At 39.9% G+C, this 15,086-nt stretch overlaps 1 protein-coding gene across 1 annotated transcript in view; it reads right to left on the bottom strand.

Moving 5' to 3' along the window:
- Positions 1-15,086, bottom strand: part of LOC139153307 (sodium channel protein type 5 subunit alpha-like) — an 83,228-nt gene that overhangs the window by 10,476 nt on the left and 57,666 nt on the right. The window contains 4 exon segments of the mRNA XM_070727057.1: positions 3,584-3,725; positions 4,090-4,146; positions 7,756-7,965; positions 12,301-12,379. Of these exon segments, the coding sequence (XP_070583158.1) occupies positions 3,584-3,725; positions 4,090-4,146; positions 7,756-7,965; positions 12,301-12,379 (488 nt within the window).

Genomic DNA, 15,086 nt, shown 5'->3' with positions numbered 1-15,086 from the left:
AATAGAATTTCAACAGAAAAAGCTCTTTACAACTTGAATATTTATTGACTTGGTGTTAAAGATGGATGGATGCATCAACTGAAAAAAGTTCCTGAATTTGGGTACAACTACCCTCAGATAGAAACATAGAAGACTGACGGCAGAAAAAGACCTCATGGCCCATCTAGTCTGCCCTTATATTATTTCCTGTATTTTATCTTACAATGGATATATGTTTATCCCAGGCATGTTTAAATTCAGTCCCTGTGGATTTACCAACCACGTCTTCTGGAAGTTTGTTCCAAGGATCTACTACTCTTTCAGTGAAATAATATTTTCTCACGTTGCTTTTGATCTTTCCCCCAACTAACTTCAGATTGTGTCCCCTTGTTCTTGTGTTCACTTTCCTATTAAAAACAATTCCCTCCTGAACCTTATTTAACCCTTTAACATATTTAAATGTTTCGATCATGTCCCCCCTTTTCTTTCTGTCCTCCAGACTATACAGATTGAGTTCATTAAGTCTTTCCTGATATGTTTTGTGCTTAAGACCTTCCACCATTCTTGTAGCCCGTCTTTGGACCCGTTCAATTTTGTCAATATCTTTTTGTAGGTGAGGTCTCCAGAACTGAACACAGTATTCCAAATGTGGTCTCACCAGCGCTCTATATAGTGGGATCACAATCTCCCTCTTCCTGCTTGTTATACCTCTAGCTATGCAGCCAAGCATCCTACTTGCTTTTCCTACCGCCCGACCACACTGCTCACCCATTTTGAGACTGTCAGAAATCATTACCCCTAAATCCTTCTCTTCTGAAGTTTTTTTTTTGTTCTGAGATGTTAGTCATAATTATGATATAATAAGAATAGAACTTGGTGGATCTTTAAATGAAATACTTTTTTCACCGTAATCTCTTTGTGTATCCCATAAAGTCATTTTTACTGCTTTTTAATTTTTGTTTCTAGAAGTCAAAGTGACTTGTAGCTACTTTTGTTACTTCTGTTGCTTACTTAATTTAATTTGTGACTCTTGTGAAACAGAGACATCGTCTAAACTAAAATAGGGTTTCTGTTTCTAAGACATATCATCTGATTGACTGTATGGCCTAAAAGATTAAAGAATGCATGTCCTACCTAAACTACTAAAGATAGCATTTCCAGTAAGTGGTGGTAAGTTGAGGGTGGTTACTAAGAAACCAGGCCAAAAGCACCTCTGGATACCTACAGGATCCAGGAGCTAATGAAGCCATCACTAAAAGAGTCATGCCTGGGGCAGGAGGTTGTGCTTGCACAATCTATGGAAATAATATGGTCGTGTTCTTTTGAAGCAGCGCTAATAGTCTGGTGCCTTTTAAAACATCTTATTGGTTTTGCAGCAAAAGATTAACTGAACCTGTCTTTCCGCCGACTTATACAAGGGGTAAGGCAATACAGGTAGTCTTTGACTTTGAATGGTTTACCAACCATTCAAAGCTACAACGGCACTAAAAGAAATATGACTTAGGCATCCCCATGACCAAGGGGTGGGTCCTAACTTATCTGGCTGGCGGTTCGCTTCCTCCCATGCCGCAGTGGCAAAAAAAGAGAAGAAGCCAAAAGCAAGATGGGACCACATACACAGTGCTGGAAACTCGGCTTCTGCGCATATCCAGAAGAAGAAGAAAATCCCCCCCAAAAAAAATTCTTTAAGAAAAAAACAACGCTATATATAGAGTGTTGGTGAGACCACATTTGGAATCCTGTGTTCAGTTCCGGAGACCTCACCTACAAAAAGATATTGATAAAATTGAATGGGTCCAAAGACGGGCTACAAGAATGGTGGAAGGTCTTAAGCATAAAACGTATCAGGAAAGACTTCATGAACTCCATCTGTATAGTCTGGAGGACAGAAGGGAAAGGGGGGACACGATCGAAACATTTAAATATGTTAAAGGGTTAAATAAGGTTCAGGAGGGAAGTGTTTTTAATAGGAAAGTTAGTTGGGGGAAAGATCAGAAGCAACATGAGAAAATATTATTTGACCGAAAGAGTAGTAGATGCTTGGAACAAACTTCCAGCAGACTTGGTTGGTAAATCCACAGTAACTGAATTTAAATATGCCTGGGATAAACATATATCTATCCTAAGATAAAATACAGAAAATAGTATAAGGGCAGACTAGATGGATCATGAGGTCTGCAAATTGGAAGTCCTCTTTTCAACTGTGTACTTAGTACACCTGCCAAAAATCAGCCTGAAAGGCCAAGTAGTTTTGAAACTACAGCAGCCTGAAAATTGCTGTAAATTCATTTTTTGAGCGTTGTTTTGAGCCTGAACCATGTAAAAAGTAAGAGGACTAGGTACATAGGGTTTTGACAGTATATAAAGCCTTCCAAGGTGTGCAGGTTCTCCAAATATCTCCAACATACTACTGAAACTGCCATGTTTACAGTTTCAAATTCTGGAAGTTTGCACAAAATGTCATTTTTGCCGACTCAGCATTTTGCAACCCTTTAGTTGAGCTCTCCTAGAACTCCCAATGTTTAGTTTTTTGAACTAAAATTTTGCACAGCATAGTTTTATATCATAAAGAAACTATGTGCCAAATTTCATCAAAATCTGAGAGGATAAGGTGGGGATGATCTTTAAAATTGGTCCACTTGACACAGAATGAACTCAATAGTGTTCTTAACTGCAGTGATTCACTTAACAATTTTAGCAGGAAAGATCATAAAATGAGTCAAAACTCAGATTTCACATATGTAACTTAGCAACAGAAGTTTTGGGCTTAATTGTGGTTGTAAATCAAGGACAACCTGTATATGAAATGAGAGCAAGACAGATTAGCACTGACACATTGACATTTGATACAATTGAAAGAGCCTGTAACCTTTTTGTCTTTGCAAGTCTTGGCTGTCTATTTAGGTTAGATACTTGTTGTGGTTAGCTCTGGCCCAGCTCCTGCCCCAAGGCTGCAGGCCTGTTTTGCCCCCGGTGGAATCTGCTGATGAAGGCTCCTCTGACCAAGAAGACATGAGTGACAGGGAGGAGGAGAGTGTGGCAGGCAGCTCAGAAGGAGATCAATTATCTAGCTCCTCCTTGGATTCAGAACAAGAGTTAATGATACAGCCACGCATGCGGAGAGTGGTGCATAGGCAACAACAACTGAGAGATTATTATCAAAGAAAATGAGGCCACCTGTGGTTGGGTGGGGCTGTGGTCATCAGTGAGGCTGCTATAAATAGCAGCCTGTGGGTTTGGCCATTGTGGAGGATTATCTGATCATTGTGTTTCGTGACTGCTTTACTGACTTTGACCTTTGTGTGCTGATTTTTCCCCGCTTTGAAACTAAACCAGAGCAAAGTGTGTTTCACTTTGTGAAAGAAGAAGGACTGTGAATTGCCTCACAGCTGCAAGCTAAGTATCACAGAACTGATAAGGGACTTGTACAAATTACCAGTTTGTTTGGAGACGAGTGCTCTTTGCTATACCAAAAGAGGGCTTAGTTTAAGTGAATTTTCCTTATAAAGAACATTGTTTTGAATTTTCAAACGTGTGTGTGTCTGAAATTTGTACCTGTGAATTTTTGGGAGGAGTCTACCAGAGAGCCCAACAGAACAGATACTTATCTTTTTTCTTTGCTGGTTAAAATTGTCAATAACCACACCGATGAAGAGGTTCAGCATGAAGAAGGATCCAAATATAATAAAAATCACAAAGTAAAGGTATGCATATTCGTTGTTTTCAAAACATGGCTGGGTGGAATTCTGAAATAAGGGAGAAAAAATATACAGAGGAAAAGAACATACGGTAATAGGGCTGCCCCAACCCTATGGAACCAACTCTCCCCCAAATTTGGAAAGAGATTTGAATATTCTTATTTTTAATACTTAATCCCAAACCTGTACCTAAACAATGTCAGCTGATCAATGTCAAATCTTTACTGTTCTTCTAGACACAATGTTAACCAACCTTTAAGATCTACTATTATTATCTCACAGCTTCTCTGTTGCTAAGGCTGAAAAACTACAGTTTTGGAGACAATAGTGCAAGATTGCTAATTGAATAGGAAGCTATCTGGAAAAATGAGAGAGAGAGAAAAACATAGCAAATTATTTTTTACCGGCTTACATCAGTAGCTGAATCTACTGCAGCATACATAATGTCCATCCAGCCTTTAAATGTTGCCTGGGGGAAAAAACAAATTGAGATATTATTAAGCCAAATTATTAAACTTTTCTATGCTTTTTCTCCTTGATTTGCCTTATAGAGGCAGACCTTACTGTGTTCGCAAAAATCATTGCAAACTTTTCCCGATATACCACGACAGGGCCTCTTCTGTACTCAAAAAAATATATTTGCTTCTTTTTCTTCAGAAATATATGAAGTCCTTATTAGGTGCAAGCATATTAGATAACAAGCATTCCATTTTCTTGGACAAAACATAGAAATATAAAACAATGGAGTTACTTTTCCCATGCCATACTGTATTTTTATTTTTATTATTCCCACAACTTATTTATTATGTTTTTACTTTAAGAGGCTAATTTTCTTGCCTTATTCACTTCAAATATTACCACTGGGCTAGAGGATTTGAATTTGAAATGAAAGATCACAGAAAATTGAAAAAGAGATGGTACAGTACTGACTTTCCTTGATCCATCTGCTTCCTTTGATGGATAAAAATAGAAACATAGATTTATGCCTCCCATCCCAGAGAAATAAAATCTTTATGTGATATGTAAACAAAAAATAAAAAAAAGATGTCCAATTTTTTTGTTCAAAGCATCAAGACTCAATTCCTTTTTTTATTAGGAAATGTCTATACTGTTAGAGTTAGGGGAATTAATTATGACTATTATTAATTTTATTTATAACGCACCTACCAGATTCCTTTATCTATTTTATGAAATACTAGGTTTAGATAACTATAGAAACCATCATGCTAACCATAATCAACTAACAGTTCTTATTTTGCAGGCCACCAGTGGTACAGAGTATAACCTAATTGTGCCTTTGAGGTATTAGTAACTCAAAACCACTGGAAGAAATTTTTATTTTTAAAATAATCTACAATAGTTGGGAAGGGTATATAAAGCAGTTATTAAGTAAGTTTAAAGGCCCTAAAAGCATTAGCAGGAAGTGTAGCCAAGCACCATGACAGGGGTGGGCATCCTATAAACTATGGCACTACTACCTCAAAAACCATCATGCTAACCATAATCAGTCTTCGGAGAGGGGCGGCATACAAATCCAAATAATAAATAATAAATAAATAAATAAAATCAACTAACAGTTCTTATTCTGCAGTGTCAACACAAAGGATTGAATTTGAACTTTGTCCAAATAGCACAAGGCCATTTTAATTGTCTTTTTTTCCCTTTTTCCCAGCACTGTTTTTCTTTAAAGCTCTCCTCCTAGCTTTCTCTCCTTAAGCAAATTTCCCCACAAATCAACTTTCAACAATCTTTTATTTTATTTATTTATTTGTTTATTTATGCATTTGTCCAATACACAATGCATATGGAAGAGAATAGACATTAAGTAATATATATAAAGATAATATGTAAAAATAGAGGAGAAGATATATGAAAGGAAGAAAATATATATGATATATGAGATAAAGGAAAGACAATTGGACAGGGGACGAAAGGCACACTGGTGCACTTATGTGCGCCCCTTACCGACCTCTTAGGAAGCTGGAAAGGTCAATCGTGCTATAAATAACATATCCTGACTACACACACCTTATGAAAGATATTTAATGTCTATATTAAATATAGCTCCAACCAACCAACCAATCACACAACCAACTGACCACCCGGCCATGCAAGACATTTATAAGCTAAAGAGAACAGAACAAGGAAATTATGCTGATGATGTTACCTAGTCTGGTAATGAAAAGTTCAGAAATGTATGTATGTATGTGTGTGTTTGTTTGTTTGTCAAAAAAGTATAGGATAGTAGTAGTTTGTATAAACATAATGTAAGTAAAAAGTAAGGATTAAAGAGGACACTAGGACAGTAGGACATGTATGGTAGGCACAATGATGCATGCCCCTTACAGAGCTCTTAGAAACAGGGAGAGGTTGACAGTAGACAGTCTAAGGTTAAAGTTTTTGGGGTTTGGGGAAGAAACCAGAAAGTCAGGTAGTGCATTCCAGGCATTGATCATTCTATTGCTGAAGTTGTATTTTCTGCAGTCGAGTTTGGAGCGATTTACATTTACCGTATTTTTTTTGGAGTATAAGACACACCAGAGTATAAGAGGCACCTTAGTTTTCCGGGAGGAAAATAGGGGAAAGAATCTGCTTACCAGATATTCATCTGGCTAGTGTCCTTAGTCTGGTCATCTTCAGTACATTATTTTATCCCCTGGTTAGGGCTTTTAAAAAAAACCTTATTCGGAGAGAGTAACAATGAAAGAGCTTGCAAGCCAGTGAGAGCTGGGAAAATAATTAGCACCAGGAAACTACGGAGAGGGGCGGCATACGAATCTAATAAATAAATAAATAAAATAAACATTCGGAGCAAGTAGAGCAATGGAAAAAAACCCTGCAAAGACTTAGGGCTTGGAAAACATTCTTTGCAGAGAGTAACAATGAAAGAGCTTGCAAGCTGATAAGAGTTGGGAACATTGTTAGCGCCTGGTTAGGGCTCGAAAGAAATTTATTCAGAGCAATGAAAAACCCTGCAATGACTTAGAGCTTGAAAAACATTCTTTGCAGAGAGAAACTATAAAAGAGCCTGCAAGGTAAGAGCTGGGAAGATTGTTATCAGCCAGTTAGGGCTGGGGGGGAAGCTACATTCAGAGTATAAGACACATCCAAATTATCAGCCTTTTTAGGGAGGAAAGGGTGCGTCTTATACTCCCAAAATTACGGTAGTTTGAATCTATTACGTGCTCGTGTATTGCTGCGGTTGAAGCTGAAATAGTCATTAACAGGAAGGACATTTTGGTATATGATTTTACGAACTACATTTAGATCAGATCGAAACATTTAGGTCATTTAGATCAGTGTTTCCCAACCTTGGCCACTTGAAGAATTCTGGCAGTTGAAGTCCAAATATCTTCAAGTGGCCAAGGTTGGGAAACACTGATTTAGATCATATTGAACCAAGCTTGGAGAGCAAACCAATGCCAAAATCTAAAACCCGAGCTACAAGTACAGTGATACCTCGTCTTACAAACGCCTCGTCATACAAACTTTTCGAGATACAAACCCGGGGTTTAAGATTTTTTTGCCTCTTCTTACAAACTATTTTCATCTTACAAACCCACCGCTGCCACTGGGATGCCCCGCCTCCGGACTTCCGTTGCCAGCGAAGCACCCGTTTTTGCACTGCTGGGATTCCCCTGAGGCTCCCCTCCATGGGAAACACCACCTCCGGACTTCTGTGTTTTTGTGATGCTGCAGGGGAATCCCAGCAGCGCAAAAACGGGCACTTCGCTGGCAACGGAAGTCCGGAGGTGGGGTTTCCCAGCGAGGGGAGCCTCAGTGAAATCGCAGCATCGCAAAAATACAGAAGTCCGGAGATGGGGTTTCCCATGGAGGGGAGCCTCATGGGAATCCCAGCAATGCAGAAACGGGCGCTTCGGCTGGCAAAAGGGGTGAATTTTGGGCTTGCACGCATTAATCGCTTTTCCATTGATTCCAATGGGAAACATTGTTTCGTCTTACAAACTTTTCACCTTAAGAACCTCGTCCCGGAACCAATTAAGTTTGTAAGACAAGGTATCACTGTATTTTCTATTAGTATTTCAAAGATATTTAATATTCATTTTATTAGACATACCACTTGAAGGAGAGCCAGGTACCCATTCCCAACGTGATCAAAGTTGACGGTCATATTAACACAACTATTCTTATTTTCAGTGTTGCCACATGTAAATTTCCCTCCGAACAATTGCACACCTAAGATGTTAAATGGAAGCCAAAGTACAATGCAAACAAGAAGCACATTTCCAATGGAAGGGACAGCGCCAGCCAGGGCGTTTACAACCACCTTAAAGGGAGAAGAAGAAAAATCGGAGATGCACAATCAATTCCCATTGCAAGAACATATAATAGTATATATGAACATATAATAGTATGGACCACCAGGTTGAGCCCAGAATTTATGTTGCTAAGTGAGACATTCCCGTCCAGGGAAGTACTAATACCACTTTACTACCCCCTGGTCAGACCACATCTGGAGTATTGCATCCAGTTCTGGTCACCACACTTCAAAAGAGACATTAAAACTCTGGAGAAGGTGCATAAAAGAGCAACCAAAATGATTAGGGGACTTGAAACCAAGACTTACAAAGAGAGATTGCGGGAACTGGGCATGGATAGCCCAGAGAAAAGGAGGGGCAGAGGGGACATGATAGCTGTATACAGGTATATGAGGGGTTGCCACAGAGAGGAGGGGGTCACTCTATTCTCCAGGGCACCAGAGGGCCGGACGAGGAACAACAGCTGGAAGCTGACCAAGGAGAGATTCAACCTAGAAGTAAGGAAGAACTTCCTGACGGTCAGAGCGATCAACCATTGGAACAACCTGCCTGCGGAGGTTGTGAACTCCCCAACTCTGGACACTTTCAAGAGGTGATTGGACTGCCACTTGGCTGGGGTGCTATAGAAACATAGAAACATAGAAGACTGACGTCAGAAAAAGACCTCATGGTCCATCTAGTCTGCCCTTATACTATTTCCTGTATTTTATCTTACAATGGATATATGTTTATCCCAGGCATGTTTAAATTCAGTTACTGTGGATTTACCAACCACGTCTGCTGGAAGTTTGTTCCAAGGATCTACTACTCTTTCAGTGAAATAATATTTTCTCACGTTGCTTTTGATCTTTCCCCCAACTAACTTCAGATAGTGGCCCCTTGTTCTTGTGTTCACTTTCCTATGAAAAACACTTCCCTCCTGAACCTTATTTAACCCTTTAACATATTTAAATGTTTCAATCATGTTCCCCACTTTTCCTTCTGTCCTCCAGACTATACAGATTGAGTTCATTAAGTCTTTCCTGATACATTTTATGCTTAAGACCTTCCACCATTCTTGTAGCCCGTCTTTGGACCCGTGCAATTTTGTCAATATCTTTTTGTAGGTGAGGTCTCCAGAACTGGACTCCAGTATTCCAAATGTGGTCTCACCAGCGCTCTATATAAGGGGATCACAATCTCCCTCTTCCTGCTTGTTATACCTCTAGCTATGCAGCCAAGCATCCTACTTGCTTTTCCTACTACCCGACCACACTGCTCACCCATTTTGAGACTGTCAGAAATCACTACCCCTAAATCCTTCTCTTCTGAAGTTTTTGCAAGCACAGAACTGCCAATGCAATACTCAGATTGAGGATTCCTTTCCCCCAAGTGCATTATTTTACATTTGGAAACATTAAACTGCAGTTTCCATTGCTTTGACAATTTATCTAGTAAAGACAAATCATTTACCATATTACAGACCCCTCCAGGAATATCAACCCTATTGCACACTTTAGAGTCATCGGCAAATAGGCAAACCTTCCCTACCAAACCTTCCCCTATGTCACTTCCCCTATAGGATTCCTGCTCAGGCAGGGGGTTGGACTTGATGACCTGCATGGTCCCTTTCAAGTCTAACAATAAACAAATAAACAAGTGAGTTTTGCCTCATTTTACAACTTTTTTCTTGCCACGTTTGTTAAGTGAATCATCACAGTTGTTAAATCAGTAACACGGCTGTTAAGTGAATCTGGTTCCCCCCCCCCCCATTGTTTGTCAGAAGATCACAAAAGGGGGGAGTCACGTGACCCTGGTGGGACACTGCAATTGTGATAGATATGAGTCAGTTGCCAAATGTTTGAATTGATGATCACGTGGCCATTGTGTGAAAAATAATAATAATAATTTATTAGATTTGTGTGCTGCCCCTCTCCAAGGACTCGGGGCGGCTCACAACAATAATAAAATACAATAAGCAGTGGCACAAATCTAATATTAGTAAAACTGAAGTTAAAATCCCTTAATATTAAAAAAACCCAATCAATATTACACAATCACACCATTCTCAAGTGCTATAAAAATGGTCATAAGTTTATCATAAACAATGGTTACAAGTGCCATTGTAATTCTGAATGGTCACTAAAGGAACTGTCGTAAGTCAAAGACCACCTGTAGTATGAACAAATGAGTAGTCCTGAAGTTATGCAGCTTTAAGGTTTAACAGATTAAGAGAGTTGGAAGGGACCTTGTAGGTCATCTAGCCCAACCTGCCTGCTCAGTTAGGGGACCCTACACCATTTCCGATAAATGGCAGTCGAATCTCTTCTTGAAAGTCTCAAGTGTTCCCACCATTTCTGAAAGCATCTTCTGTTCCATTGGTTCTCATTGTCCTCTTTATTTCCAGCTTGAATCTCTTCTTGATCAGATTCCATCCATTGCTCCTTGTCCTGCCCTCGGGGACTTTGGAAAACAGCCTGGCCCCCTCCTCTCTGTGGCAGCCCCTGAAGTATTGCAAGACTTGAGGTGCTGCCACAAAGTAGTAGAATGCTTGGCTGCATAGCTAGAGGTATAACAAGCAGGAAGAGGGAGGTTGTGATCCTGTGCTGGTGAGACCACATTTGGAATGCTGTGTCCAGTTCTGGAGACCTCACCTACAAAAAGATATTGATAAAATTGTACGGGTCCAAAGACGGGCTACAAGAATGGCGGAAGGTCTTAAGTATAAAACGTATCAGGAAAGACTTCATGAACTCAATCTGTATAGTCTGGAAGACAGAAGGAAAAGGGGGGACACGATCGAAACATTTAAATATGTTAAAGGGTTAAATAAAGTTCAGGAGGGAAGTGTTTTTAAAGTGAACAAGGGCGCACAGTCTGAGGTTAGTTGGGGGAAAGATCAGAAGCAACGTGAGAAAATATTATTTCACTGAAAGAGTAGTAGATGCTTGGAACAAACTTCCAGCAGACGTGGTTGGTAAATCCACACGAACTGAATTGAAACATGCCTGGGATAAACATATATCCATTGTAAGATAAAATACAGGAAATAGTATAAGGGTAGACTAGATGGACCATGAGGTCTTTTTCTGCGGTCAATCTTCTATGTTTCTATGTTTCTAAGAATGCTATCATGTCTCCCCTGGTCCTTCTCTTCACTAACTAGCCATGCCCAGATCCGGCAACCGTTCTTCATATGTTTTAGTTTCCAGCCCCCTAATCGTCCTGGTTGCTCTCCTCTGCACCATCTCTAGAGTCTTAAAAAAGACTCTTTAAAAAGTCCAAACATCTTAAAGTTGCTAGGGTTGAGAAACATTGTCCTGTAGAACAGCCTCCCTGTACAAGATCCGATTGCCTGAACTTGGACAAACCATGGTTTCGCCCCAAACTGTACCTGTCTGTGCATTCTAAACTAGATGAGGTTTCAAAGTGTTTTCCTTCTCCTTCCATTAAAAATCAGGAGAATCTGGGAGAATAGCAGATGGACCATAAGGGTGGGAAAAACAGAATTCATGAGTTAAAAGTTTCAAACCACGTCAGGACAAGTGCTGCTATGTATACAAAGGATGATTTGCCTTCCTCCCACAGGGCAGTATTTTGAATAATAAATTCTTAATCTAAAGTGACGTATATTAGGTAAAGCAGCATTATTGAAATATGTGGTTGAATTTGACTGGGGTAGCAGGAAATGTTTTTTCATTAGAATATTCCTTAACATCTTAAATGTTCTTTAATAGTCCTGCAATGCTCAAAGCAGAAAAAGAAGGAGCTATGACTGAAACAATGCGTCAATCAATCCTATTCCCCTGAAATAGAACAAAATCTAGTTCCAAAACATAGGCATACAGTATTTGAAATATCATATTTGGAAAAGGGAGGGAGGAAGAAAGGAAGGAGGGAGGGAGGAGGGAAGGAAAGAAAGAAGGAAGGAAGGAAGGAAGGAAAGAAGGAAGGAAGGAAAGAAGGAAGGAAGGAAAGAAGGAAGGAAAGAAGGAAGGAAGGAAGGAAGGAAAGAAGGAAGGAAGGAAAGAAGGAAGGAAGGAAAGAAGGAAGGAAGGAAAGAAGGAAGGAAGGAAAGAAGGAAAGAAAGAAAGAAGGAAAGAAGGAAAGAGGGAAGGAGGGAGGGAGGAGGGAAGGAAGGAAAGAAGGAAGGAAGGAAAGAAGAAAGGAAGGTAAGGAAGGAGGAGGGAGGGAGGAGGGAAGGAAGGAAGGAAAGAAGGAAAGAAGGAGGAGGGAGGGAGGGAGGAGGGAAGGAAGGAAGGAAGGAAGGAAAGAAGGAAGGAAGGAAGGAAAGAAGGAGGAGGGAGGAGGGAGGGAAGGAAGGAAGGAAGCAAGGAAGCAAGCAAGGAAGGAAGATTTAATACCTTTATTCCTTTAAATCTAGACAGTGCTCGGAGAGGTCTAAGAGCCCTCAATGTTCTTAGAGATTTTGTGGAGACATTACTGTCGCACTGTCTTGTCTTTGATGCACCACTTGCCATAGGCAAAGAAACCTGTGAAAAACAGGAAAAGTACAGTTGAACTGCAAAAGGACAACCATGTAATTCTGGTTTACTTCCAGGAAAAAACATGCTAAGAAGTTTAGCAAGTATCAAGTGTATGCTTGTCATGATAGCCCTGATCTATACTTTCCTCTTCCTCATCCCCACCCCATTTTATTGTACTCTCCATCTATTGCCTTCACTAGCTTAAGAATTACAGAATCATAGAACATCAGAGTTGGGAGGGATATTGGAGGTCCTCTAGTCTAGCCTTCTGCTCAAGCAGGAGATCCTCTACCATTTCAGACAAATGATTGTCCTGTTTCTTTTCAAAAACCTTCAGTGATGGAGCACCCACAACTTTTGGAGGCATGCTGTTCCACTGGTTGATTGTTCTCACTACTAGGAAATTTCTCCTTAATTTTAGACTGCTTCTCTCCTTGATTAATTTCCATCCGTTGCATCTTGTCCTGCCTTCAGGTTCTCTATCTATCTATCTATCTATCTATCTATCTATCTATCTATCTATCTATCTATCTATCTATCTATCTAATCTATCTATCTATCTATCTATCTATCTATCTATCTATCTATCAGTCTATCTATCTATCTATCTATCTATCTATCTATCTATCAGTCTATCTATCTATCTATCTATCTATCAGTCTATCTATCTATCTAATATATCTGTCTATCTATCTGTCTGTCTGTCTGTCTGTCTGTCTATCTTATCTATCTATCTATCTATCTATCTATCTATCTATCTAGTCTGTCTGTCTGTCTGTCTAATCTATCTGTCTGTCTGTCTGTCTGTCTGTCTGTCTATCTAATATATCTGTCTGTCTGTCTGTCTATCTATCTATCAAAACATGTACAAGTTAACAGGTTATATCATACCATAACATAAACAAAAGCAAAGTAGGTATAGGTAAATTTGGACAATAGGGCAGTAGGACAGGGAGAGTAGGCACACTGGTGCACTTATGCACACAACACACCCCTTACTGGGGTGAGGTCAACTGTAGACAGTCTAAGTTTAAAGTGTTTGGGGAAGAAACCGTAGAGTTTGGTAGTGAATTCCAGGCGTTGATCACTCTGTTGCTGAAATCATATTTTCTGTAGTCGAGTTTTGAGCGGTTTACATTGAGTTGAAGCTGAAATATTCATTGACCGGCAGGTAGATAATTGTGGTGGATGATTTTATGAACTACATTTAGATCAGATTGAAGGTGATGCAGTTCTAGCTTTTTTCTAGGCCCCAAATTTCAAGTGTGATAGAATAAGATATTCTGTTGTGAGCAGAGGAGTAGAGGACTCTTCTTGTGAAATATTTCTAGACTCTCTCAATTGTATTAGTGTCTGATCTGCAGTGCAGGCTCCAGATGGGTGAGCTGTATTCGAAGATTGGCCTGGCAAATGTTTTGTATGCTCTGGTTAGCAGTTTAATATTGCCAGAGAAGAAACTACGCAAGATTAGATTAACAACTTCGTAAACTTTTAGGTTAATTGCTTTGGAGAATAAATTGACCCTCTCTTCAATGTGGCAGCCCTTCAAATACTGGAATACTATCATCATGTCACACCTAGTCCTTCTTTTCATCAAACTGAACATATCCAATTCCAGCAACCGCTCTTTATGTTTTAGCCTCCAATCCTCTAATCCTCTTTGTTGCTCTTCTCTGCACCTTTTCTGGAGTCTCAACATCTTTTTTACATTGTGAGGACCAAAACTGGATACAATATTCCAAGTGCAGTCTTACCAAGGCATTATAAAGTAGTACTAGTACTTCATGTGAGTCTATCCTCCTGTTAAGGCAGCCTAGGATTGTGTTGACTGTTTTGGGCTGCTGTCTCATATGTAAGTGATTGTCTACTACAGTGGTTTCCAAACTTAGAAACTTTAAGACTTCTGAACTTCAATTCCCAGAATTCTCCAGCATAGCATAGCATAGCATAGCATAGCATAGCATAGCATAGCATAGCATGTTTCTTCAACACTCCGTGGCTTGCATTGGCTGCCAATCAGTTTCCGGTCACAATTCAAAGTGTTCGTCATGACCTTTAAAGCCCTACATGGCAATGGACCAGATTACCTCCAGAACCGCCTGCTACCGCACGAATCCCAGCGACCAATAAGGTCCCACAGAGTTGGCCTTCTCCGGGTCCCGTCGACTAAACAATGTCGTTTGGCGGGCCCCAGGGGAAGAGCCTTCTCTGTGGCGGCCCCGGCCCTCTGGAACCAACTCCCCCCGGAGATTAGAACTGCCCCCACCCTCCTTGTCTTTCGTAAACTACTCAAGACTCACTTATACCGCCAGGCATGGGGGAGTTGAGATAGCTCTTCCCCCTAGGCCATTACAAGTTATGCATGGTATGTTTGTGTGTATGTTTGGTTTTTTAATAGGGGTTTTTAGTTGTTTTTTATTATTGGATTGTACATGTTGTGTTTATTATTGTTGTTAGCCGCCCCGAGTCTGCGGAGAGGGGCGGCATACAAATCCAATAAATAATAATAATAATTATTATTATTATTATTATTATTATTATTATTATTATTATTATTATAGCTGGCTAGAGAATTCTGGGAGTTGAAGTCTACAAGTCTTAAAGTTGCCACGTTTAGGAACCACTGGTCTTCTAGGACTCCAAGATCCCTTTCGCAGTTACTG

Source organism: Erythrolamprus reginae, chromosome Z (genome assembly GCF_031021105.1).
Source record: "Erythrolamprus reginae isolate rEryReg1 chromosome Z, rEryReg1.hap1, whole genome shotgun sequence".
In the NCBI taxonomy this organism is placed as follows: Eukaryota; Metazoa; Chordata; class Lepidosauria; order Squamata; family Dipsadidae; genus Erythrolamprus; species Erythrolamprus reginae.
Note: the sequence above shows the minus strand (reverse complement) of the source record. Positions and strands in the feature narration are given on the sequence as shown.